The 26,501-nt window shown below is 43.0% G+C and overlaps 1 protein-coding gene across 1 annotated transcript in view; it reads left to right on the plus strand.

Annotated features, from left to right (window-relative positions):
* Positions 1-26,501, plus strand: part of LOC311228426 (solute carrier family 15 member 1-like) — a gene marked incomplete at both ends in the record, with an annotated part of 172,677 nt that overhangs the window by 112,696 nt on the left and 33,480 nt on the right. The window contains 5 exons of the mRNA XM_084314333.1: positions 85-191; positions 550-669; positions 11,680-11,754; positions 11,880-11,972; positions 21,637-21,780. Coding sequence (XP_084170459.1) covers positions 85-191; positions 550-669; positions 11,680-11,754; positions 11,880-11,972; positions 21,637-21,780 — 539 coding nt within the window. The remainder of the gene's footprint in view (positions 1-84; positions 192-549; positions 670-11,679; positions 11,755-11,879; positions 11,973-21,636; positions 21,781-26,501) is intronic.

Genomic DNA, 26,501 nt, shown 5'->3' on the forward strand with positions numbered 1-26,501 from the left:
GGTAAATCAGTCATATGTCTCACATGGGATAGCCAATAGTCTCTCAGGCCTGTTGGTAAACCAGAAGTGCTGTGTCTTTGTCAGAATCAGCGTGTAACAGTGCACCAGGCTCGGGTCCCAGTTCACCCAACAACAGCTCCAGTAACATCCCCAATGAGAACGGGGTCACTATGTCTGGCAGCCATGGAGAGGTAAGGAACACTTCTGGCTAGAGTTGTGCACGTGCGTTCATGCACATGTGTGTTTGCATAAGTGTGTGTGCAGGTTTTCACATCGGCATGTGCAAGAGTGTATGTTTGTGTGTATACGTGGGGGTGGGGGGAGCATGTACACGTCTGTGTGTGTGTGTGTGTGTGTGTGTGTGTGTGTGTGTGTGTGTGTGTGTGTGTGTGTGTGTGTGTGTGTGTGTGTGTGTGTGTGTGTGTGTGTGTGTGTGTGTGTGTGTGTGTGTGTGTGTGTGTGTGTGTGTGTGTGTGTGCGTGCGTGCGTGCGTGCGTGCGTGCGTGCGTGCGTGTGTGTGTGTGTGTGTGTGTGTCTGTGTGTCTCCAGGCCTGCCTGATGCAGAGACTGGCTCTGCGGGAGGGCTCGCTCAGCCAGCTGTCTCACTACACGTCTCCCTCCCTGCCCAACATCACCCTGGGCCTGCCAGCCACCGGTCCTGCCAGCGCCGTGAGTACACACCACTTCTATCACCGCCCATCCATACCGATACTGAGTGCTTACCTTAGGGTCATTAAACAACATATGATTGAAATATAGGGCCCTACAGTATATTCATGAATCTAGATGCAAGTGCAAATGCAGGCCCAAATGCAAGTGCATCCATGGCACAGCGTGAGGCAGAGTAGGAGTATGTTATTACAAATGAAGCGTTTTAGAAATGAACAAAGGTGTTCCCTAAGGGTCGATTTTAGCACCAGTTTTATTCTCTATTTTATAAATGATCTAGGGAAAATAATCCATAATTTTTATGCTAATGATACAGTCCTATACTCTAGTGCTCCCTCCCCTACACATGATCGAAGACCTCCAGCCTGCTTTTAAATGTTTACAATCCTCTATTTTTTATCTTAACACTTTGAGTGCCACTCACGAGATTTCTCTGTTTTTTTTTTTTTTTTTTTTTTTTTTTTTCTTTCGTGAACTAGACATCGGCGGCCATCTTGCTACCACATTTCTGAACGTCTAGACATGCAACTTCGCTCGATTCCGCCAGGTGGCAGTATAGCCCTATGTTGTAACACATGTATAATGTTATCAGTCAATCTACCTGCATTATTATAAGGATGATGGATCTCTGCTGTGATTGGTCGATAGTAAAGATCGTGACGATCTTGACCTGCCCACCTGATATTTAACCTGAACACACCCAGCGTGAGCTCAGTGCGTCTTCGGATTTTGTGAATACAGTTATCATTGAGAGAGAGAGAGAGAGAGAGAGAGAGAGAGAGAGAGAGAGAGATAGATAGATAGATAGATAGAGAGATAGAGAGAGATTAGCGTTTTGATTTGATTTGATTTTGAGCATTTAGCATTCATAGTAGTAGTGATAGTATTTCTAGTAGTAGTAGTGATTGATAATATATTTTCTTCATTTTGTAATACTTATTTTCTTTTGTAGTACCAGGTAATATTAGTTGCAGTACTGTAGCAAGTACAGCACTTTTAGATAAGTGCTTAGTCCGTGTTTTAGTAACACTAGTTAGTAGATTTTCATAGCCGTTTTTATAGTAATAGTTGAGAGTAGGTATTAAACAATATGTCAGTCTACAAGGTCCGGATTCTACATGGTCCGGCAATGTAGACCTTGTAGACTCCACTACAGACCAATTATCAGTGAATGTTCATGCATTTTTAAGAAGGGCAACTTCCACAAAAAAACAAAGAACTCACCAAAACATCTCAGTAGCATCTTATCTAAATGTTATATTTCATATATGGAGATTCATATTTATTTATGTATTGCATGCATTTCTACATTTTATTTCCTATTTTGTTTATTCATCCCAGTATCTTTCTTTCTTATGTGTGGAATTCTACAAGGCGCGCGCACACACACACACACACACTTACATTTAGTCATTTAGCTGACGCTTTTATCCAAAGCGACTTACAAGTTCTGTACGACAAGACAGCAAGAAGGGTACAACTCTATCAGCTGAGTAACAATGTTCATCAAAGTGTTGCGTGTTACAGTGTAGGTTAGTTTATTAGGACAAGTGCATGACAGTAAGGTTAGTCACGGTTAGATTTTTTTTTTTTTTTTTTTTTTAATCATTTCAGATAATGGTTGAAGAAGTGAGTCTTTAGTCGACGGCGAAAGATTGGACGGGATTCGGCTGTCCTAACTGGGATGGGTAGTTCACACACACACACACACACACACACACACACACACACACACACACACACACACACACACACACACACACACACACACACACACACACACACACACACACACACACACACACACACACACACACACACACACACACACACACACACAAATCGAAGTAAAAAAAAAAATTGAAAAAATGTTTTTTTGAAAAAAAAAAAATATTTTTTTTTTATTTTATTTTAAACTTCGATTTTTTTTTTATGTTCGAAGCTTGTGCCATCGAACGAAGCTTCGAAGCTTCGAAGTATTTAAGACAGCCCTAGTCTGTACAGATGCATCTGTCTCCCTCCCTCCACATGAGCCTGCAGTAGGGAGTTAACCATAAGAATGTGACCTTGCCAGGCATGGCCTCCTCCCTGAGCCGGCAGACGCATGGTTGACCGGTTAACCCTTTGTGGGTAAGTAAGGGAAAAGGGAGGGACACTTGCTGTGCACGTAAAGTGGAACGATTGGATAAGTATATACTGCGTATTGTACGTTGGTTGGCTGGTGAGATGACATCCCTGTGACATAGCTGTTTTTGGACCAATAGAGATATGATGCAGGATCAGTATAAAGATGACTGTTCCTCCTTCGAGGAGCCAGATTTTTGAGAGATTTTGTGGAGATGACTGAATTCTGATATATTGTGAGCAGAAACCTGTGTACTTTACACTAGAAACTGTGCCTTTAATGTAATCTTATACTTTAAAAAAATAAAACAACCTTCTTTTGGAACACACCTTTTTGCTTCCATTCTTCTAAAACTGAAAGACGACGGGTAAGCATTGAAATGTTTTTTGCATTGTAACTTTACCCATTGCTTCCTGATTTATGATGTAAAAACTTTAGAAGTGACCCTTTAACCAGCCGACAACCACGCGGTCCCGTAATGTTCCTGATTTATGATGTAAAAACTTTAGAAGTGTGGCTTTATCCAGACGGAGACCTAAGGAGAGAAATATATATATGTATATAGATTAAAGGTGGGTTCTGTATAAATGTGATTATCAAGTAAAGCCATACAGTGATAATACGTGTAACCGGATAAGGGAAATGGACCTCATCTCAATAGGAAAAGTCCTTCCCAGTGCAACTAAAATAAAAATACTCCGCAACCCCAATCAATCGACCTAAGGTCGATGACTGGGTGGGGTCGGAACAGTGCATTCGCTGTGTCTTGTCGGTCAGTGAAGTAACAAACTACCGTTTGTAGACTCATTTGGTCCTGCATGTCAACCGCTTCGCAGGACGCTGTTTGATGTGGAGATGAACAGACCAATGAGTTATGAAGTTATCGATCTGACCTAAGACCTAGCGTGGGCACTTATCATGGCGTCCCTGGCGTTGGGCATTTATACTAACTGAATAGGTGCTAACGGCCGAAGAAAAAAAATCACGCTTCACTAGAAGGCTCTGGGGGGAGTTACAAGTGCAACATAATTTCGTGCTTTGCCCACAGGAAGGCAGGCTGGCTAGCCACAGGCTAGCTAAATGCTAACTGGATGGCTACCTAGCCCAAGGCTACGTGACGCTAGCTAAAACGGCGCATTCACTGGAACACGGGCTGACAAGCCAGGAGTGAACTGAATGCTAACTGGATGGCTACCTAGCCCGAGGCTATGTGACGCTAGCTAAAACGGCGCGTTCACTGGAACACGGGCTGACAAGCCAGGAGTGAACTGAATGCTAACTGGATGGCTACCTAGCCCGAGGCTACGTGACGCTAGCTAAAACGGCGCGTTCACTGGAACACGGGCTGACAAGCCAGGAGTGAACTGAATGCTAACTGGATGGCTACCTAGCCCGAGGCTACGTGACACTAGCTAAAACGGCGCGTTCACTGGAACATGGGCTGACAAGCCAGGAGTGAACTGAATGCTAACTGGATGGCTACCTAGCCCGAGGCTACGTGACGCTAGCTAAAACGGCGCGTTCACTGGAACACGGGCTGACAAGCCAGGAGTGAACTGAATGCTAACTTGATGGCTAACTAGCCAAGAGCTAACTAGCTCACAACATGCTAACAAGCCAGTACTAACAGGAAGTGAACTGGCCCCAGCCAGAGGGAAGCTAACTAGCTCACCATCGGCTAACAAGCCAGTGCTAACACCCATGAGCTGGCCCCAGCCAGACGGAAGCTAACTAGCTCACCATGGGCTAACGAGCCAGTGCTAACACAAATGAACTGGCCCTAGCCAGACAGGAGCTCCCAACAGGCTAACAAGCCAGGAGTGAATTGATGGCTAACTAGCCAAGAGCTAACTAGCCAACCACAGGCTAACAAAGCCAGGAGCTGATTGATGGCTAACTAGCCAAAAGCTAACTAGCTCACCACAGGCTAACAAAGCCAGGAGCTAACAGCAGGCTAAATAGCCGGAGCTAGCAACCAACGCTAGCCCAAGAGAAGCTAGCACAAGAGAAGCTAGCCCAGGAGATGCTAGCTCAGGAGAAGCTGGCACAACCAACGCTAGCTCAAGAGAAGCTAGCCCAGGAGATGCTAGCTCAGGAGGAGCTGGCACAACCAACGCTAGCTCGGGAGAAGCTAGCACAAGAGAAGCTAGCCCAGGAGATGCTAGCTCAGGAGGAGCTGGCACAACCAACGCTAGCTCAGGAGAAGCTAGCACAAGGGAAGCTAGCACAAGAGATGCTAGCTCAGGAGGAGCTGGCACAACCAATGCTAGCTCAGGAGGAGCTGGCGCACCCAACGCTAGCTCAGGAGAAGCTAGCACAAGATAAGCTAGCCCAGGAGATGCTAGCTCAGGAGGAGCTGGCACAACCAACGCTAGCTCAGGAGAAGCTAGCACAAGGAAAGCTAGCACAAGAGATGCTAGCTCAGGAGGAGCTGGCACAACCAACGCTAGCTCAGGAGAAGCTAGCACAAGGGAAGCTAGCACAAGAGATGCTAGCTCAGGAGGAGCTGGCACAACCAATGCTAGCTCAGGAGGAGCTGGCGCACCCAACGCTAGCTCAGGAGAAGCTAGCACAAGAGAAGCTAGCACAGGAGATGCTAGCTCAGGAGGAGCTGGCGCAACCAATGCTAGCTCAGGAGAAGCTAGCACAAGAGAAGCTAGCACAGGAGATGCTAGCTCAGGAGGAGCTGGCGCAACCAATGCTAGCTCAGGAGAAGCTAGCACAAGAGAAGCTAACACAGGAGATGCTAGCTCAGGAGGAGCTGGCGCACCCAACGCTAGCTCAGAAGAAGCTAGCACAAGAGAAGCTAGCCCAGGAAATGCTAGCACAACAGATGCTAGCACATCAGACGCTAGCTCAAGAGAAGCTAGCACAACAGATGCTAGCGCATCAGACGCTAGCTCAAGAGAAGCTAGCACAACAGATGCTAGCACATCAGACGCTGGCTCAAGAGAAGCTAGCACAACAGATGCTGGCGCAGCAGATGCTAGCTCATGAGAAGCTGGCGCAGCAGATGCTCGCTCAGGAGATGCAAGCACAGGAGACGCTAGCTCGCATGTTGAGACATCTCAAAGAACTAGAGATCCCCGAAAGGGCCTCAATGGCCCAAATGATGGAAAGAGAAGTAAGGACCCCCGGTCAAGTTCCAGGGGAAAACATGGTGGAGAAACTAATACCACGGGTACGAGACGGGAGCCTGTCTCTCACTACTGCAGCAGAATCAGTCATACGTGGAGCACCTATACAAGGATCAGGCTTACTGATTGAAAAACTATTCATAGGTGTCCCAGGGGGTAACCTACTGGCAGCCAAATGCGCAGTATGGTCACGAGACCAGTTACGTACCGAATGTAGGTTGTATGACCAAGTCAAAATGCTTTCTCACAACCAACACAACAAGGGGGAAAGGAAAGGGGAGAACCCGCGAGATGAGAAGGCTCAACTCCGGCCTCCCAAAGCCCAGCAACAGCCACCAGCTAAGGCTAGAACAAGGAAAAAGGATCCTTCCGGCATCGAATACCTACCTCCAGACGAGGTAGGTATTAACCCCAGAACAGCAAGCAGAGGTGAGGACAACAAGGGAGGAATTCAAAGCCCGGAAGGAGAATCGATAGTATCCTTACCTTCTGGGGCCCTGACACATGACACTCAAGCAAGTGCAAACTGCACTTGACATACAGCTCATCTGTCAAGAGGAATAATATAAAGTGTTATTGTCATTTAGGAAGAAACATGACATAGAATACTACATGAATTTTGTATATATTTTAAGTATAATATGTAAAGATGTCCGTCCTTGCTCTAAACCCAGAGTAAAGTAAAGTGAATTTGTAATCTATTTCATTCAGAAGGGATTTCCTGACAGCAACCATTTGGTAGGTTAGCACCCTACCAACCATATTAGCTGCATGAGATGTACACTCACCAGCGCCTATGGGTAAAAAATTGAGACTCTGCAAACTCTCATCAAGCTTAGCACCTTGACACGGGGGGACAGAGCGAGCATCAGGGTCTCTGTATCCGACGGGCCTATCAGATTTGTGGGGACTTGGAAGCCTCAGCATACAGGACGCTGTGGTGCTTAGGCGGCCAAGTCACTGGTTTATAGGTCTGTCAAAATGGATTGGAGGTTCCGGGGCTTAGAACATGAGTTCAAGTGAGTTGGGCTTTATACTATTTAAATAGGTATCAAAAGCCGATAGAATATGAACCGAAATTACTGCTGTCAGGTGCCTCTGGAGTAGAATTAATTACAGATTTGAAAAAACCAAACGTAGAAGGTTCTACTCAAAGAAAGAATCACACTTAAAGTATATTTTTGTGATTGCAGTAAAAGTTTACTCACGACTAAAAAGTAACGTAATGTTTACTTACAGTCAAAAACGTAGAAGGTTCTACTCAAAGAAAGAATCACACTTAAAGTATATTTTTGTGATTGCATTAAAAGTTTACTTATGACTAAAAAGTAACGTAATGTTTACTTAAAGTCAAAAACGTAGAAGGTTCTACTCAAAGAAAGAATCACACTTAAAGTATATTTTTGTGATTGCAGTAAAAGTTTACTCACGACTAAAAAGTAACGTAATGTTTACTTACAGTCAAAAACGTAGAAGGTTCTACTCAAAGAAAGAATCACACTTAAAGTATATTTTGTGATTGCAGTAAAAGTTTACTCACGACTAAAAAGTAACGTAATGTTTACTTAAAGTCAAAAACGTAGAAGGTTCTACTCAAAGAAAGAATCACACTTAAAGTATATTTTTGTGATTGCAGTAAAAGTTTACTCACGACTAAAAAGTAACGTAATGTTTACTTAAAGTCAAAAACGTAGAAGGTTCTACTCAAAGAAAGAGTCACACTTAAAGTATATTTTTGTGATTGCAGTAAAAGTTTACTCACGACTAAAAAGTAACGTAATGTTTACTTAAAGTCAAAAACGTAGAAGGTTCTACTCAAAGAAAGAATCACACTTAAAGTATATTTTTGTGATTGCAGTAAAAGTTTACTCACGACTAAAAAGTAACGTAATGTTTACTTACAGTCGAAACCTAAGTAGAAAAATAGGTACCAGGTCACCTGAACTAGAAGTAACCTAATGTTTACTTAAAATCAGAATAAGTCCTGCTACTGTGACGGAAGTGGAACCAGCGTAATAATACAGGCTGGTGTTATCAGCAGGAGCTGAGTCTATAAGAGGCTACATAGCCTGAATCTACAAGCTGGCTAACTAGCCAGAGCTAACACCAGACATAACAGTAACTAACTACCCAGTCTGGACCGAGACAAGCACAACACAGGGTCGACCCCCTGTGCAAGAAGGAAGTGGACGGAAACAACAGTCCGAAAGGCCTGTGAACAATGTGCGCTGGTAAGGGGGACAAAACCTGAACCAGTGCCATCGAGACGAATAGCAGTATCTGAGAGCAGGACTGAAACTACTGGAGGAAGCGGGTGTAATGGCCCAATACTCTGTACCCTACCAGCCCAATACGAACGGGGTGGCAGAGAGAGCTGTATGAAGCTGTATGATATGAAGGATCAGATGATCAAAGTGGATATGTTGCGATCCTGGAATGAACCGACCTCCCTCCTTAGGATACACCAAGGAGACCGACAGTACAGTTCGGACCGGAAGGATCAGAACCTGCCCTATTTCGGGCCAGGAGCATTCTTAGACGGGGGGAGGTCCCCCGGAGTCAGTGGACGACGCAGCGAATGGCAAGAAGAATTATACTGACTCAGGTCAGAACTCGGAAATGGAGGAAGACCGGGATAGGTCAAGCTCCAGAGCATCCTCAAGGTCCTCATCTAGACCTCCCAGACCTCCCAGACCTCCTAGACCTCCCAGACCTCCCAGACCTCCTAGACCTCCTAGACCGGACAGAGAGACATCGGCCTGGACCCAGGTTACAGGGCGACGAGAGCCCTGAATGGACCTGAAAGAGAGAAAAGAAATGAGTCCTCTGTGGACTGTATCTGTGATGTCCTGCGAGGCCTACGGACAGGGTCACACGACCAGGCCAACCACCCTTCAATAAAGGACTGCTGCTACAATTCTCAGGGACCCGTGGGGTCGCCCGAGAAGTGACAATTCAACCTACCTCAAACTATGGGAGAGATCCAAGAGGTCAGAGGGGGTGACCCCACGATGACCAAGATGACCAAGATGACCAAGATGACCAAGATGACCACGATGACCAAGATGACCAAGATGACCCCAAGATGACCACCAGGTGTTGTCTTCAGGTGCGTTGGCCGGGAACAACAGATGCAAGTCTTCCCGCCGGATACCAAGCCACGACGTGGCCCCTATCCTATCGAGCCGTCCAGCCAGGGAACAACAGATGCAAGTCTTCCCGCCGGCTACCAGGGTAACAAGGTACCAAGATGGCAGAGGGGGTGTGGAGAGTCACAGCCACGTGACCCCGCAATCGCCATCTCGTCCCCCAGTACAGACGCTATTAAGACAATGGAAAATGACCGACCAGGATGACAGAGGAGGTGTAAAGTGTCACAGCCAACTAAGTGACACTGGTTAGTATGACATCCTGTTCTAGGCATATGTTACTATAGGTGTCTAGATGTGACATGTATTCTGGCTGGTAATGCCCCGTCAGAAAGGAAACACGTTATGTGTAAACACATGTTAAGTGCCACAGAACAACAGTGACCCTTTTTGAAATTGACATCCTGTTTGTTCTTTTATAACCAGTATATTCTTTATACACTTTAAAACTAAAACTCTGGTTGGAAGACAGTGATTGTGTGAATCTAACCTATTTTTCACATGTAATTATATGCTTCATTATTCAATTATATGCTTTCGCGTAGAGAAGAATGATTTGCTTGGTCTGTACAGATGCATCTGTCTCCCTCCCTCCACATGAGCCTGCAGTAGGGAGTTAACCATATGAATGTGACCTTGCCAGGCAGGGCATCTTCCCTGAGCTCTCCGGCCGGCAGACGCATGGTTAACCGGTTAACCCTTTGTGGGTTCTGAATGAGATGAAAAGTGGAGGGACTTTCTGATACTTGAAGGAACTATGTAACTGGAGGTAACGCAAGTAAGGGAAAAGGGAGGGACACTTGCTGTGCACGTAAAGTGGAACGATTGGATAAGTATATACTGCGTATTGTACGTTGGTTGGCTGGTGAGATGACATCCCTGTGACATCGCTGTTTTTGGACCAATAGAGATATGATGCAGGATCAGTATAAAGATGACTGTTCCTCCTTCGAGCCAGATTTTTGAGAGATTTTGTGGAGATGACTGAATTCTGATATATTGTGAGCAGAAACCTGTGTACTTATAAACATGAAACTGTGCCTTTAATGTAATCTTATACTTTTAAAAAATAAAACAACCTTCTTTTGGAACACACCTTTTTGCTTCCATTCTTCTAAAACTGAAAGACGACGGGTAATCATTGAAATGTTTTTTGCATTGTAACTTTACCCATTGCTTCCTGATTTATGATGTAAAAACTTTAGAAGTGACCCTTTAACCAGCCGACAACCACGCGGTCCCGTAATGTTCCTGATTTATGATGTAAAAACTTTAGAAGTGTGGCTTTATCCAGACGGAGACCTAAGGAGAGAAATATATATATGTATATATATTAAAGGTGGGTTCTGTATAAATGTGATTATCAAGTAAAGCCATACAGTGATAATACGTGTAACCGGATAAGGGAAATGGACCTCATCTGAATAGGAAAAGTCCTTCCCAGTGCAACTAAAATAAAAATACTCCGCAACCCCAATCAATCGACCTAAGGTCGATGACTGGGTGGGGTCGGAACAGTGCATTCGCTGTGTCTTGTCGGTCAGTGAAGTAACAAACAACAGTTTGTAGACTCATTTGGTCCTGCATGTCAACCGCTTCGCAGGACGCTGTTTGATGTGGAGATGAACAGACCAATGAGTTATGAAGTTATCGATCTGACCTAAGACCTAGCGTGGGCACTTATCAGTCTGGGTAGGCTATGCATAATATAGTACATGTAAAATTACAATTTGATTTTAGAATGTTTTGTGACTGCATGCATGATATCGCCACGTGGTCTTTGATCTGGTCTCAATGCAGCATGGTGAATGACATTGATTGAAGTAGCACTAGTAGCCAGTAGCCACGTTGTGTCTTTTGATGTGCTTTGATGTTGCATGCATGGCTCAATTGTTATATCTGTTGGGCATGTTAGTAACCCCCCCCCCCCCATCCCCACCCCCCACCCCTGCACTCTCTCTCTCTTTCTCCACCTTCTCTTTCTCTTTCTCCACCTCTATTTCCAACTCCTCTCTCTCTCTCTCTCTCTCTCTCTCTCTCTCTCTCTCTCTCTCTCTCTCTCTCTCTCTCTCTCTCTCTCTCTCTCTCTCTCTCTCTCTCTCTCTCTCTCTCTCTCTCTCTCTCTATCTCTCTCTCTCTATCTCTCTCTGTAATTGATTGTTACTGGGAACTAGTTGAGCATGTTTTCCTGTGTGTGGTTGGTCTCTCTCTATCTCTCTCTCTCTCTCTCTCTCTCTCTCTCTCTCTCTCTCTCTCTCTCTCTCTCTCTCTCTCTTTCTCTCTCTCTCTATCTCTCTCTCTCTCTCTCTCTCTCTCTCTCTCTCTCTATCTCTCTAAACGGTGTGTGTCCTCTCCTCTCTCTCTCAAAAATCTGACTTTACTGTTTTTTATTGCAGATTCTGACACAGACTCTGTGGAGGAGATTGCAGAAGGCGCAATAGATGACATGGAGTCCGTTGACTCCGATGTCGAAGTTGCCATGCGTACAGCAAGGAGACCATGCACACCTCCGATAGGTGTGTATATATCTCGCTCTCTCTATCTCTCTCTCTTTCTCTCTCATGCATTGTGACAAAGCTGACATCCCTTGTTATTTCAGCTTCAGCGAAAGCAGGACCAGCTGCTGAGGCAGAGACAGATTCTGAAGAAGAGGATGTCCACGCTAAGCAGCGGGGTGAGTTTTGATCACTATCTCACACTGACTCATTCACTCACACAAGTTTCTAATATGTATTATATGAATGTGTCTACAGTGCATTGTAGTATACCAGTTAGTTATTGTAATCTCATAATTTACAGGCAAAGGTCGAGGCCGGGGCAGAGGTCGGGGCAGAGGCAGAGGCCGATGCCGTAAAAGCACAGCTGCTGGTGGGAGCGATGAGTGGATCAAAGGTACAGACAGTTTTGTGCCACTTAAATTTACCTTTGACGCAGAGCCAGGACACTACACGATGCGGCCACCATCGCATCCACCAAGACCCTTGCCTTTCTGCGGCTGTTCCTCACCGATGAACTCATGGGTGGCATTGTACAGGAAACAAACTTGTATGCTGAACAAACAATGGCCGTCATTGATCCCAACAGGCAGAGTAATAGGCTACGCAGTTGGACGCCTGTCACCCTTGCAGAATTGTGGAAGTTCCTAGGAATACTATTCCTAACGGGGATCGATCGGAAGCCGCAACTATATATGTACTGGTCAACTCTAAAGTTTTTCCATTGCGCCTATTTCTCCAAAACAATGGCACGTAATAGATACCAGGTCATTTGGAGGTTTCTACATTTTAGCAACAACGAGACGGCAGACAAGTCTGATAAAATGTACAAAGTACGCCCGGTCCTTGACTACCTTGTCAACCGATTCCGGGAGCTATTTCAGCCAGACAAGAATATTAGCATAGACGAGGGGATGCTGGCCTGGCGTGGCAAACTACAATTCAGAGTGTTCAGCCCCCTGAAGCCCACCAAATATGGGATCAGGTCATATGTGCTCTGTGATTCTCACACTGGTTACTGCTTTTCACTGCGACCATTTTGTGGGGACTATGTACCCCTCAAGGACACGGTTGTTGGGCTCCTAGGACGTCTGTCGAACAAAGGTTACTTTTTATACATGGATAACTTCTATAATTCAGTGGCCTTGTCTGACATACTCCTACAGTTGAGGACCCACATCTGCGGTACCTTGAGGATGCACCGGGGAGAACCGGCGCAGATAAAGCGTGTAACCAATGTTGAGCTGCCGGTGGGCGAGACCATGGCCCTGCACAACAATCGGGTCTTCTCGCCTGGAGAGACAAGCGGATTGTCAAAATGATCAGCAGCTTTCACCATGGCACTCTAATGGAAACACTCGTCTGGAAGAAGGGTCATAGGACGAAGGTACCGGCAATGAAGCCAGACTGCGTGCTCACATATAATGTCTGCATGAACGGGGTTGACAAGTTAGATCAGCATATCAGTTACTATCCGTTCATTAGGAAGACTGCAAAGTGGACCAAGAAGTTCGTAGTATATTTGATTCAAATAGCCATGAACAATGCCTATGTTCTGTACAGAGCCAGACAGCCAACAGGACCGCACAAGTCACTCATGCAGTTTCAAATACAAGTCATCGCTGATTTGTGTGATGAGGCAGATGCAGCCGGTTTAGCTCGCACAGTGGCCAGTGCCGCACGTGCCGCAGGTGAGGCAGATGAGGCAGAGGCAGGTGCCGCAGGTGGGGGGGTGGGGGGTGTGAGGTGGGAGGGAGCTTCCAGGGCCCAAAAGACAGATCCACACTGCAGGTTGGATGGCAAGCTAAAAATGCATGTTATGGAGAAGTACCCACCCACCCCAAAAAAGACGCATCCCACGAGAGAGTGCCGGGTCTGTAAAAAAAAAGGCATTAGGCGGGAAACCAGATCATACTGCTCGAAGTGTGGAGTCCCCCTACATCAAGAGTGTTTCACACCCTACCACACAAAGAGAGATTATGCTAGCTGAGCATTATCGCTAGCATAAACTCTCTTTGTGTGCTAAGAGTGGAAACACTCTCCATGAAATATATATATATATGGATGGGTGCGTACTTCCCCGTAGTATGTGTTATGATATATGAGTGTATATATTTAGTCATTTAGCTGACGCTTTTATCCAAAGTGACTTACAGGTTCTGTACGACAAGTCATCAGGACGGGCACAACTCTATCAGCTGAGTAACAATGTGTGTCTGAGGCGGCCAGACGATGCAGAGCGTAGGGTTATTGAGGGTGTGTAGTATATTGTATAGTGTCTTGTAAATAGTGTAAGTATTTCACAATATAGGTATTACTGGTTGTACAGAACAAAGGTGTTGGCACAGTAAATTTTGCTGAGTATATTTGACTCAAACTGAGTACATTTTACTCAAACTGTACTGGTCAACTCTAAAATGTTTCCATTGCGCCTATTTCTCCAAAACAATGGCACGTAATAGATACCAGGTCATTTGGAGGTTTCTACATTTTAGCAACAACGAGACAGCAGACAAGGCTGATAAACTGTACAAAGTACGCCCGGTCCTAGATTACCTTGTCAACCGATTCCAGGAGCTATTTCAGCCAGACCAGAATATTAGCATAGACTGAGTCCATTTGGGCTCAAATGGACTCAGTTTGAGTAAAATTTACTCTGCAAAATTTACTGTGCACATGGATATATTTGAAACACTATTCTTGGTCCACTTTCAGAGTAGCAATGTTGGTCTATCTTGTCAATGCCGTTCATCAGTGTCCTGGTGTTAGCTGCTGATCATTTTCACAGAGTTTCACAGAGTACATATGGCTCACTTTACTAACTAACACACTATGTACATATGTGAATGCACTTTACATGGTGTACCAAAATGGTGCTTTTATCTGAAGTGAATACATTTTTTACACCAAGTGTTTATAGTGTGCCGAGGATGGGTTGAACACAAGACCTTTATAAATGTACATGTGTGCTGATGCACACACATAATGGTTATCTGCCATTTTGTCAGGTCAACACTAAACATATTTTACATGCACATGTGCAGCGACCATTTTGCCAGGTCGAAAATGAATGGACTTGAATATATACACATTGTATGTTGTTTTTGCTACTGTATAGATATGTCCAGGTCAAAACAATGCACTGTACATGGTGTACCTTACCTGAAGTGAACACATATTGTCCACTTCAAGTGTTATAGATAGTTCATTATGCTTTTATATTATAGCATGAATGTGAATGCACTTTACATGGTGTACCAAAATGGTGCTTTTATCTGAAGTGAATACATTTTTTACACCAAGTGTTTATAGTGTGCCGAGGATGGGTTGAACACAAGACCTTTATAAATGTACATGTGTGCTGATGCACACACATAATGGTTATCTGCCATTTTGTCAGGTCAACACTAAACATATTTTACATGCACATGTGCAGCGACCATTTTGCCAGGTCGAAAATGAATGGACTTAAATATATACACATTGTATGTTGTTTTTGCTACTGTATAGATATGTCCAGGTCAAAACAATGCACTGTACATGGTGTGCCTTACCTGAAGTGAACACATATTGTCCACTTCAAGTGTTATAGATAGTTCATTATGCTTTTATATTATAGCATGAATGTGAATGCACTTTACATGGCGTACCCAATGGTGAATAAATATTGTACACTTCAAGTGTCAAGTGTGTATATACAGAACATTATTATGCAATGTGTTTTTTACAACATGTGTGTCGAGTATCTGTTGAACACATGGTGCACTTGCTAATGCAATCACTACTTATCTGAAGTAAAGACATTTCTTCCACTCCATCAAGTGTCAAGTGTGTATTATATACATAATACATTATAATGCAATGATTTTTATAACTTGTGTGTCTTAGATTATAATATACAGAATACAATGCAATGCAAAAATGAGATAAGATATTCCTTTATTGATCCCCTTGGGGAAAATTCAGGCATCATAGCAGCATTACATGTCAGAATACCTGTGGACGACTACACCATGATATGCAGGTAAATTCATCACGAACAGCTGTGAAGACATATTAGTATGCTGAGATATACAGTAATTGTGTGAAATTGAAGCAATATATATATACATTATTATAAAAATTCATATGGCATGCAACGTAATCTATATAAAAAATATCCCTATATGCATTGCATTTCATGAATGCTAAAACACCAAGTGGTTTAGTCACTAAACCACTTGGTGTTTTAGCATTCATGAAATGCAATGCATATAGGGATATTTTTATACTTTACTTGATGACAACGCTTCACATTCGATAAATGGGGGGGGGGGGGGGGGGGGGGGTAGATCATGATTGCATTAGTGTACAATGTGTGACATTATGCACTTGGAATAAATGCAATCATGATCTACCCCCCCCCCCCCCCCATTTATCGAATGTGAAGCGTATGCACAGTTTTGCTAAATTGCTGCGTTTTCTATACATATTTTTGATTTACCTTGAAAATGTCTATATGTAATATTAGTATGCCGAGAGATGTATACAGTAATTGTGTGAAATTGAAGAGATATATATATACATTAGATATAAAAATGCATATGGCATGTAACGTACTCTATATAAAAATATCCCTATATGCATTGCATTTCATGAATGCTAAAACACCAAGTGGTTTAGTCACTAAACCACTTGGTGTTTTAGCATTCATGAAATGCAATGCATATAGGGATATTTTTATACTTTACTTGATGACAACGCTTCACATTCGATAAATGGGGGGGGGGGGGGGGGGTAGATCATGATTGCATTTATTCCAAGTGCATAATGTCACGCACTTGGAATAAATGCAATCATGATCTACCCCCCCCCCCATTTATCGAATGTGAAGCGTATGCACAGTTTTGCTAAATTGCTGCGTTTTCTATACATATTTTTGATTTACCTTGAAAATGTCTATATGTAATATTAGTATGCCGAGAGATGTATACGGTAATTGTGTGGAATTGAAGCATACAGCTACACATTATTATAAAAATGCATATAGGCATACAACGTGATCGATACAAATATCTCTATATAATATATGCATTGCATTTCATGAATGATAAACACCACTAAGTGTTGTGTGTACAGTGCATGACATTATTGCACTTGGACAATGTGTTTCAGACGAGAAAATATGATTTCGCGCTGCTGCAGCGAAACGCTCATATCTCGACTTTCAGGAAATGCGCCTCGAATTGGGCCTTTTTTGGCGTGGAATTGTGAACGAACGACGGCATGGATCAACAAACGGCTTTTGGCGTATTGTACATCAACTAGCATATTGTCAAATGAGCCCAACCATTTCCACATAGCTAAAATATATAATATAGAAATCTATCCGCGGAAATCATGTGTTTTCGCTAAATCAGCCTCTTAAGAGTCTGGCACGGTGGGGGATTTGCCGTCTCCCCCTAGTGGCGCTCAAAGTGTTAACAACAATTGCTCCCACAGTGTTTCGTCAAATCTCTTACATCGCCGCCCTAACGTCCCTAGATTACCGCGGCTCTTCCACAGAGCTAAGCTAGTTAGCCCCAACTTCCAATATGACTCGCTTCAGACTCGTATACCGTTCTGATCCACACTTAACAACATAACAACCCGGCCAAGCTTGCTCTAAGAGTGTTAGTACACAATACATGCAATGTACACTTACATTGTAAACAGTATAATTAAACGATTTGTTGCTAAGAGCCTATCGTACCCATTTGCCACGGCGTAACGTATTGAAATAAGACGCCCAAGCTAAACACATTCTATGGATCTCCGCCGGTCCTTGCCTTCTGAAATTAACCTTCTCGTGGTCAACAGGCAAATCCCGCATCCCCCTAACAACCCTTAACAACGGATCGATTATGGCTAGACCAGCTTATACCCCCAGAGAAGATCCCCTAATATCCGGCTAAACTGGGTGATATTTTCAAAAGCCTTACGTGTTAGCTTCGGAAGACCCCTCTCGTACGCTCATTTCACCACTACTACGTTAATATCCCGCGACCCGTGACGAACACCACCATATCGACGCCATCATTACACATCCATCTGATTCCGTGACCTGTACCGTTGTGAACCAGAGCCTGAAAATTCCATTTGCGTCGTTGCCGACGTTCTATACCTTCCGCTCCCTGCCGTTTGAGATACGTCATTAAACGGAGGCCTGGCGTTTACCCAGCAATCGCACACTCTCATAATTCACCCACTGTGCAGATCTCGAAAAAAATATCTCAACACACCATCCACCCCTGAAAAGACATGGGTCCGTCTGTAATCCAGTGTATATTCTACCGAGCTTCCTAAACGCAAGACGAATTTGGCCACGATCAAGAGCCATTCGTCAAACGCAGCCCAGTTCTACAATTTTCGAGTGGCATCCTAGACATCCCCGTTTTTAAATTGAATCATGCCAATATGATCTGTGAATCGTCACGCACTCCTGCTACCCCAATCATCCTCTAACCCAGTGGTTCCCAAAGTCGGGGTCGCGACCCAAAGGTGGGCCGCGAGCAGCCACGGATGGGCCGCGAGATGATTTAAAAAAAATAATAAAAAAAAAAAAAAAAAAAAATATATTTTTTATTTTTTTATTTTTTTATTTTTTTTTATTTAATTTTTTTTGTCATGCCACTGAACTTAGAAGCAGGCCAGGACAGTGTTTCTAGTTGTATTCTAAAATTCTATTCTATTGTATTCTAAAATGTGACTATATGGTTTTATATTAACTTAATAAATAAACAAAAACGAAAAATCTACTTATTTCAACGAACATTTCAAACTAAATAACAGATTATGCACATAAAACGCTGAAAACAACCGAAGCAACAATAGTATTTTAATGAGGCTATTATTATTATCATTATTATTTTGCAACAAGTTAGCCCTCTCATAAATAGCACATATAAATGAATAACTAACTTGAACTAACTTAATAGGATTGAAGTGATATTTGGCTAAAAAAATCGGTCGCCTAAAAAAAAAAAAAAAAAAAAAAAGCCAGACGATGTGCATTGGGCCGCGGCTCTCTGACGCCTTATTTTCTGGGCCCCGGCCTGAAAAGTTTGGGAACCCCTGCTCTAACCAATCGTCGGCCCGTGGCTCTTTAAACAACAACAACAAAATAAAAAAATACTATCCCCCTGCCCGCAAGGGCCTGGCGCAAAATACGCTGCCCGTACTTATTGCCATAAACCCCAAGCAAGCAGGCCGGAAACGGCCTCCTGTTTCTGAATAACCATACAAACATAAAAAGCACATGATTGTATATTTACTGAACAACAAGCGTGTTCCCTTTACCTTTGGACAGTCTAACCTAATCACCACTCCACCATTCCTGTACGCAAAGGCTATATTCACCCCGGGCCCCAACTAGTGGCTACACAACCAGCCTCCATCTTTCCCCTGGTCCTCCATTCAGACAGCAAACCCTGCACCGCAAAACCCCTTGCAATGAACGCATCAACCTCCGGCTTTTATTCTGTATGTCCCCAACGTGCAGGCAGGGCCGCGGCTCTGAGCAGCCAGCCACACAAACCTCACCGAACATCCTCAGGGGGGGGCACAACAGAGCGGGTCAGATAGGCACCATTTCTGTCGTATAATCCTATACAAAATCTAAGGTTTATTTGCAGCACAAGGAGGTTGCTAACTGGAAGGAGGAAAGGAGAGCGATGGAAACATGGTCTTCTCCCCTGACTTAGTCAGATAGAGAAATAAACGTGCAGTCCAGGCAAAAGGAACTATATTTCAACTCAACTGATTTATTTGCCAAAGGGTCAAGGGTGGATAAGGCATCAGTTGCACACAGGAATTATTCAGCATAATACATGATTGTACAGAAGGTTTGATGAGGTTAATCAAAATAGCCCAAAACACGGTGGCTTCCCTACATCAAGACATTGTTGCACATAAAATAGCAGTCATGTTTATCAATGGAATAGAGAATAGTCTGAGCATTTTCACATGAGTAAACCTGGTCAACAGATCGGAATCTGTACATGTTACTCTAACCAACAATAATGGGTCCATGATTTTACTCGCATGAAACGGCACATTTCTCTGGTGGTGTGGTGGGAGGCTCAGCCGGACCCCCCCTGGGGACGGGTAGGTCGGCTGGCCTGCCAACTAACTGTTCTGCTCTCATACTTATAGGCTTAAATGACCTCTCTTATTTTTAAACCGGTTGAACCAATCACAAGTACCGGTCTTCTTTCAGTAAACAGAAGGGGGGGCCGCCGGTGGCCCCCGTCAGTGTCTTCTTGTTGGGGCTGGCCCCAACAGGTCCGTGTCCTCGTGTGGGGGTTGGTGTCGATGTCCCCTTCCTTTGGGCTGTGGCTTCTCATGTTTGGACAGAGAGGTGATCTGTGTCTTCTCTGAATGCATCAACATTCCTTCATGTACCATTTTTGATTTTCCCATATATATGGTTTGTGTAATGACCTATAGACCTCTCATATCATCCCAGTACAGTCATTGCCTCTAGGCTGATACCAGACATCATATAGGAGACCACACCAACCTTTATTTACCAGATCATATAACTGTGATAAATATACCAGGATTTATAACAAGAGTGTAATAACACTATTACTTTCATACTCGGGTGACATTCTAAATGGTATTCTTCTTTGTAAGTTACCTTCTACATTCCTATATAAAGTATGCTGACTTAATAGTTCCTTGAATGTGTCTGCTAGTTATCTGCTAGACCGGCTGTTCCTCTGCTGTGGAGTGTGACTTCCCCTGTGGCCTTCTATGACCGGCAACTGTTGTTCTCTAATCCCGTCTTACCCTGAGCAGGGGTTTGTTTGGAATGTCTTATCTAACACCAATAATCACTTTTGGCTAAGCCCTGTTTTTACATTATGGATTCTCTAATTATTCACACATATTAGTTATGAAATTCAATGTCAAATATCACCACATTCCTCACTTTGGCAATTTATATTGTCATAAACAGTACATTTGACTTGATTTTCTATACATACTAACCATACAACATAATAACAAAAATCATAATTTTTTCAAAAATGTTCTAAATTTTTTTTTCTCAGTTTTTCTTTTCATTATTCTTTGGTACATATCCTCAATGAGCTTTTGCTCCTCATGGCAGAGGCCCACCTTTTAAACAACAACTTTTGGGTTTGTTGAAAACAATAAAAATAAATTTAATCTACAAATTACACATTAAAATATAATAAATCACAAATTTAAAACCCAATTTCCTTAATTTATATGAAAGTTTTTGTTCCCACACTCCTTCACATGATCTGGTTTGAGAGAAAACATACATTAGTTATCACAATATTTTCACTTTACATTCATTTTTTCTTCTCCTGTTAATTATTTTCTTTCCTAAAACAGCACAATCACATCTGCATAATCCATCAATTGGTCTTCTCATCTATCCACCCCCCTTATGACCATGCAATCGTCATACAACCTTACCTCCTCGTCGTCACAGCTCCAGTCGGGCAGGGAACGCAGACAACACCCAAGGAGAAGAAAATTTCACCCAATTCCTCACTCTGACCATAATCTGTGTATGCTTCTACCCTGCGTTGTGTTAATCTATCCGCCCTCTGTCTGCGCCTCCTATCAAATCACATGTGCACAAACAGAGACCACCAGTAGCTATTGTTCAGTTACCCCCCGTACTCCACACCAACCAAATTTCACATACCACAGAGGCCCTTGCTCACCTTTTCCGCACAGCTCCAGACCGGCCTTGCCTCCCCCTTCCCCCTCTATCACTTTTGGCTAAGCCCTGTTTTTACATTATGGATTCTCTAATTATTCACACATATTAGTTATGAAATTCAATGTCAAATATCACCACAGTGTTTCTTTTGTTTTTCTTTTCACGTGACATCCTTTGTCACCATTGTTCCTTCCTTGTGTGTGAACTATTTGTATATACAATATGTATACAATATTTTATCATATTGTCATATGCATTAGTATTAGTATAATATATTTGTTGTATTATTATTTATTCCAAAGCAGGTTTACCCAAACTTTGTGCCGTCTTCTTTTTGCAGGCCAGTGGGGATTACTTTACATCCGATCAACAAGTCATCTCGGTTTTAGTGGGGGATCCTCCAGAGGCCAGAGATATCACCTTAGCTAAGAAACGGAGACAAACACTTCTGTTTCCCTCAGACATCCTGCAGGACTGGCTCCTGGTAAGTTAACCAGCCCTTTGTCATAACAGGATACAGAACCAATAGCCCTCATGTGTGAAAGGTTGAAAGTTGATGAAACAGTATGACAATTAACTTCAAACACAAAATACAAATGACAACAATGCAAGGAAAAAACATTTACAACCAACAGAAAATGTGTTTGATCATTTATATTTAAAGCTCTCCATACAAATGTGTGTGTGTTTGGCTTAATAAATGAGTCCCAATAATTCCACTGACTTTAAACCTCCATTTTATTACAGATTGATGATTTGATTAAAAAACCAGACCAAGGCAACAATGCAATCAGGTAAATTGGAGTCCAATATCTTTCATGAATCCTTTCACAATTGTAGATGGTCATAGATGTATGAAAGGGATTGTTTGGGTCGTTTTACATGATGAGGTGCAGTATGTAAGACACCAATAGTGTAATTCAGTGGTTCTCAAACTTTTTACACCAAGTACCACCTGAGAATGTAGCTGGCTCTCCAAGTACCACCATATGACCGGCGTTAAAATACAGTCTATTCAGCTATGCACAGTTCACGCAGGAGGCAAATGTATTCCTAATACCATTATTTATTGTTAACTTTTGTCAGACACAGCCACAATGTACAAAGGGATAGCACTAGAACTAGCAAACTCTTCCACACAACTCATACAATGCAAGGGGCATTGAGAACATAATAACTAACATTCTCACATAGCAAGTGAGAAAATTAAGAACAACTGTATTTCAGCAAATGTACTTAATTATCTCTCTCTCTCTCTCTCTCTCTCTCTCTCTCTCTCTCTCTCTCACACACAGCAAGCAATTGTCCATCATTCTCTCTCTCTCACACTCTCTCACACACACACACACACACACACACACACACACACACACACACACACACACACACACACACACACACACACACACACACACACACACACACACACATAATTTTGTTACAAAAACTTAATTTCCTGCAGGTGCAGGAATTTGGTGCAGGAATTTTTGAATTTTTACCCTTTAAATGCCAGTTTGTGTGATGGCATCACAAATTATTGTTAAAAAAAACACAAAAAGTAAAATATTTTCAATATATCAAATGCAAAGTACATTTATCTGGGGGGATTATTACAGGCTAGGCATGTGTCAATGATTAGCAGCAACACAGATTTTGATGGATTTTTTGTAATGTCAGATTTAACACCAACTATTTTCAGAAAAGTGGGAGTATTTCATTTTTTATCTGACATTACAAAAAATCTAAAAAAATAAACGGTTATGATCAGGGCTGAAGTTGAATTAAAGATTTATGACTGTTTAGACTGCATTACGCTCTGTCACAGTGATCTCCTGGTTGTTCCCCACTTAGGTTATCTAACTATCGCGCCACCGCAACCAGAAACACTGGCCTGGCCTGCTTCTAAGTTCAGTGGCCTGACTGCAAAAAAATATATAAAATAAATAAAAAATGTTTGTGCTTTTTTGTAAATGTTTTCAAGTACCACCAGCAGTACCACCAAGTACCACTAGTGGTACGCGTACCACAGTTTGAGAACCACTGGTGTAATTGATATAGAATAGAATAGAAATCCTTTATTTATCCCGAGGGAAATTCTGCACTCCAGATCGCTGTCCAGCCTGGCCCAGGCCCAGCCCCATCTATCTATGGCCGGCCGGCCCCGCCCGCCCTCGCTCTCTCTCTCTCGCTCTCTCTCTCTCTCTCTCTCTCTCTCTCTCTCGCTTGCGTGCACAGGGAGGAGGAGGAGGAGGAAGGAGGAGGGGGGAAGGACACGTGGCAGAGCAGGAGAGAGGACATTGGAGGAGGAGGAGGAAGGGGAGGGATTTGCAAGGGTCAGGGAGAGGATCTCTACATGAGGCTAGTTAAGGCTTCATTACTTGGACAAATCTGTGACGTCGATTTATGGGTTCTGTAATGTTTCCCTTTGCCTGTGTGTGTGTGATTAGTGGTTTTGGAGGTTGTAGCTCACTGCCTCCCATCTATATAAGGCTCAGGCAGACGGGTACACTGCACCACTCCTCCGTAAGCCTATAACCATGTCTGGAATATGTTATCTATTAGCCTATTAGCCTAGTACAATAGTAGTCTAGTAGCCTATTAGTCTATTAGTCTAGTATCCTATTAGACTAGTAGCCTATTATCCTAGTAGCCTAGTAGCCTATTAGTCTATTAGCCTAGTAGCCTAGTAGACTAGTAGCCTATTAGTCTAGTATCCTATTAGACTAGTAGCCTAGTAGTCTATTAGCCTAGTAGCCTAGTAGCCTATTAGACTAATAGCCTATTAGTCTATTAGCCTAGTAGCCTAGTATCCTATTAGCCTAGTAGCCTAGTAGCCAGTAGCCTATTAGCCTAGTAGAGAGAGAGAGAGAGTGAAGCTCTGTTAGCTTAATGTTGAAGCCTCTGCTAGCTTAATGTTGAAGCCTCTGCTAACTTAATGTTGAAGCTACTTTTAGCTTAATGTTGGAGCCTCTGTTAGCTTAATGTTGAAGCCTCTGTTAGCTTAATGTTGAAGCCTCTGCTAGTTTAATGTTGGAGCTACTGTTAGCTTAATGTTGAAGCCTCTGCTAGCTTAATGTTGAAGCTACTGCTAGCTTAATGTTGGAGCCTCTGTTAGCTTAATGTTGAAGCTACTGTTAGCTTAATGTTGAAGCTACTGTTAGCTTAATGTTGGAGCTACTGTTAGCTTAATGTTGGAGCTACTGCTAGCTTAATGTTGGAGCCTCTGTTAGCTTAATGTTGGAGCCTCTGTTAGCTTAATGTTGAAGCCTCTGCTAGCTTAATGTTGAAGCTACTTTTAGCTTAATGTTGAAGCCTCTGTTAGCTTAATGTTGAAGCCTCTGTTAGCTTAATGTTGAAGCCTCTGCTAGCTTAATGTTGGAGCTACTGTTAGCTTAATGTTGAAGCCTCTGTTAGCTTAATGTTGAAGCTACTGCTAGCTTAATGTTCAAGCTACTGCTAGCTTAATGTTGAAGCTACTGCTAGCTTAATGTTGAAGCCTCTGTTAGCTTAATGTTGAAGCCTCTGCTAGCTTAATGTTGAAGCTACTGTTAGCTTAATGTTGAAGCTACTGTTAGCTTAATGTTGAAGCTACTGCTAGCTTAATGTTGAAGCTACTGCTAGCTTAATGTTGAAGCTGCCGCTAGCTTAATGTTGGAGCTACTGCTAGCTTAATGTTGAAGCTACTGCTAGCTTAATGTTGAAGCTACTGTTAGCTTAAAGTTAAAGCTACTGTTAGCTTAATGTTGAAGCTACTGCTAGCTTAATGTTGAAGCTGCTGCTAGCTTAATGTTGAAGCTGCCGCTAGCTTAATGTTGAAGCTGCCGCTAGCTTAATGTTGAAGCTGCCGCTAGCTTAATGTTGAAGCTGCCGCTAGCTTAATGTTGAAGCTACTGTTAGCTTAATGTTGGAGCTACTGCTAGCTTAATGTTGGAGCTACTGTTAGCTTAATGTTGAAGCTGCCGCTAGCTTAATGTTCAAGCTGCCGCTAGCTTAATGTTGGGGTTACTGTTAGCTTAATGTTGGAGCTACTGCTAGCTTAATGTTGAAGCTACTGCTAGCATAATGTTGAAGCTACAGTTAGCTTAATGTTGAAGCTAATGCTAGCTTAATGTTGAAGCTACTGTTAGCTTAATGTTGGAGCTACTGTTAGCTTAATGTTGAAGCTACTGCTAGCTTAATGTTGAAGCTGACGCTAGCTTAATGTTGAAGCTGCCGCTAGCTTAATGTTGAAGCTGCCGCTAGCTTAATGTTGAAGCTACTGCTAGCTTAATGTTGAAGCTGCTGCTGGCTTAATGTTGAAGCTACTGCTAGCTTAATGTTGAAGCTGCCGCTAGCTAAATGTTGAAGCTGCCGCTAGCTTAATGTTGAAGCTGCCGCTAGCTTAATGTTGAAGCTACCGCTAGCTTAATGTTGAAGCTACTGCTAGCTTAATGTTGGAGCCTCTGTTAGCTTAACGTTGAAGCTGCCGCTAGCTTAATGTTGAAGCTGCTGCTAGCTTAATGTTGAAGCTACCGCTAGCTTAATGTTGAAGCTACCGCTAGCTTAATGTTGATAGCCTATTAGTCTATTAGCCTAGTGGCCTATTAGACTAGTAACCTATTAGCCTAGTAGCTTTAGCCTAGTAGCCTAGTAGCCTAGTACACTAGTAGCCTAGTATCCTATTAGTCTATTAGACTAGTAGCCTATTATACTAGTAGCCTATTAGCCTAGTAGTCTGGTAGCCTATTAGTCTAGTAGCCTAGTAGCCTAGTAGACTAGTAGCATAGTAGCCTAGTAGCCTATTAGCCTAGTATCCTATTAGACTAGTAGCCTATTATCCTAGTAGCCTATTAGTCTATTATCCTAGTAGCCTAGTAGACTAGTAGCATAGTAGCCTAGTAGCCTAGTATCCTATTAGTCTATTAGCCTAGTATCCTATTAGACTAGTAGTCTAGTAGCCTAGTAGACTAGTAGCCTATTAGACTAGTAGCCTATTCGTCTATTAGCCTAGTAGCCTAGTATCCTATTAGCCTAGTAGCCTAGTAGCCAGTAGCCTATTAGCCTAGTGGAGAGAGAGAGAGTGAAGCTCTATGCCAGAGGGCTTACACCCATAAATCGACGTCACAGATTTGTCCAAGTAATGAAGCCTTAACTAGCCTCATGTAGAGATCCTCTCCCTGACCCTTGCAAATCCCTCCCCTTCCTCCTCCTCCTCCAATGTCCTCT

Source organism: Notolepis coatsorum (genome assembly GCF_963971535.1).
Source record: "Notolepis coatsorum genome assembly, chromosome: 5".
NCBI classification, from domain to species: domain Eukaryota; kingdom Metazoa; phylum Chordata; class Actinopteri; order Aulopiformes; family Paralepididae; genus Notolepis; species Notolepis coatsorum.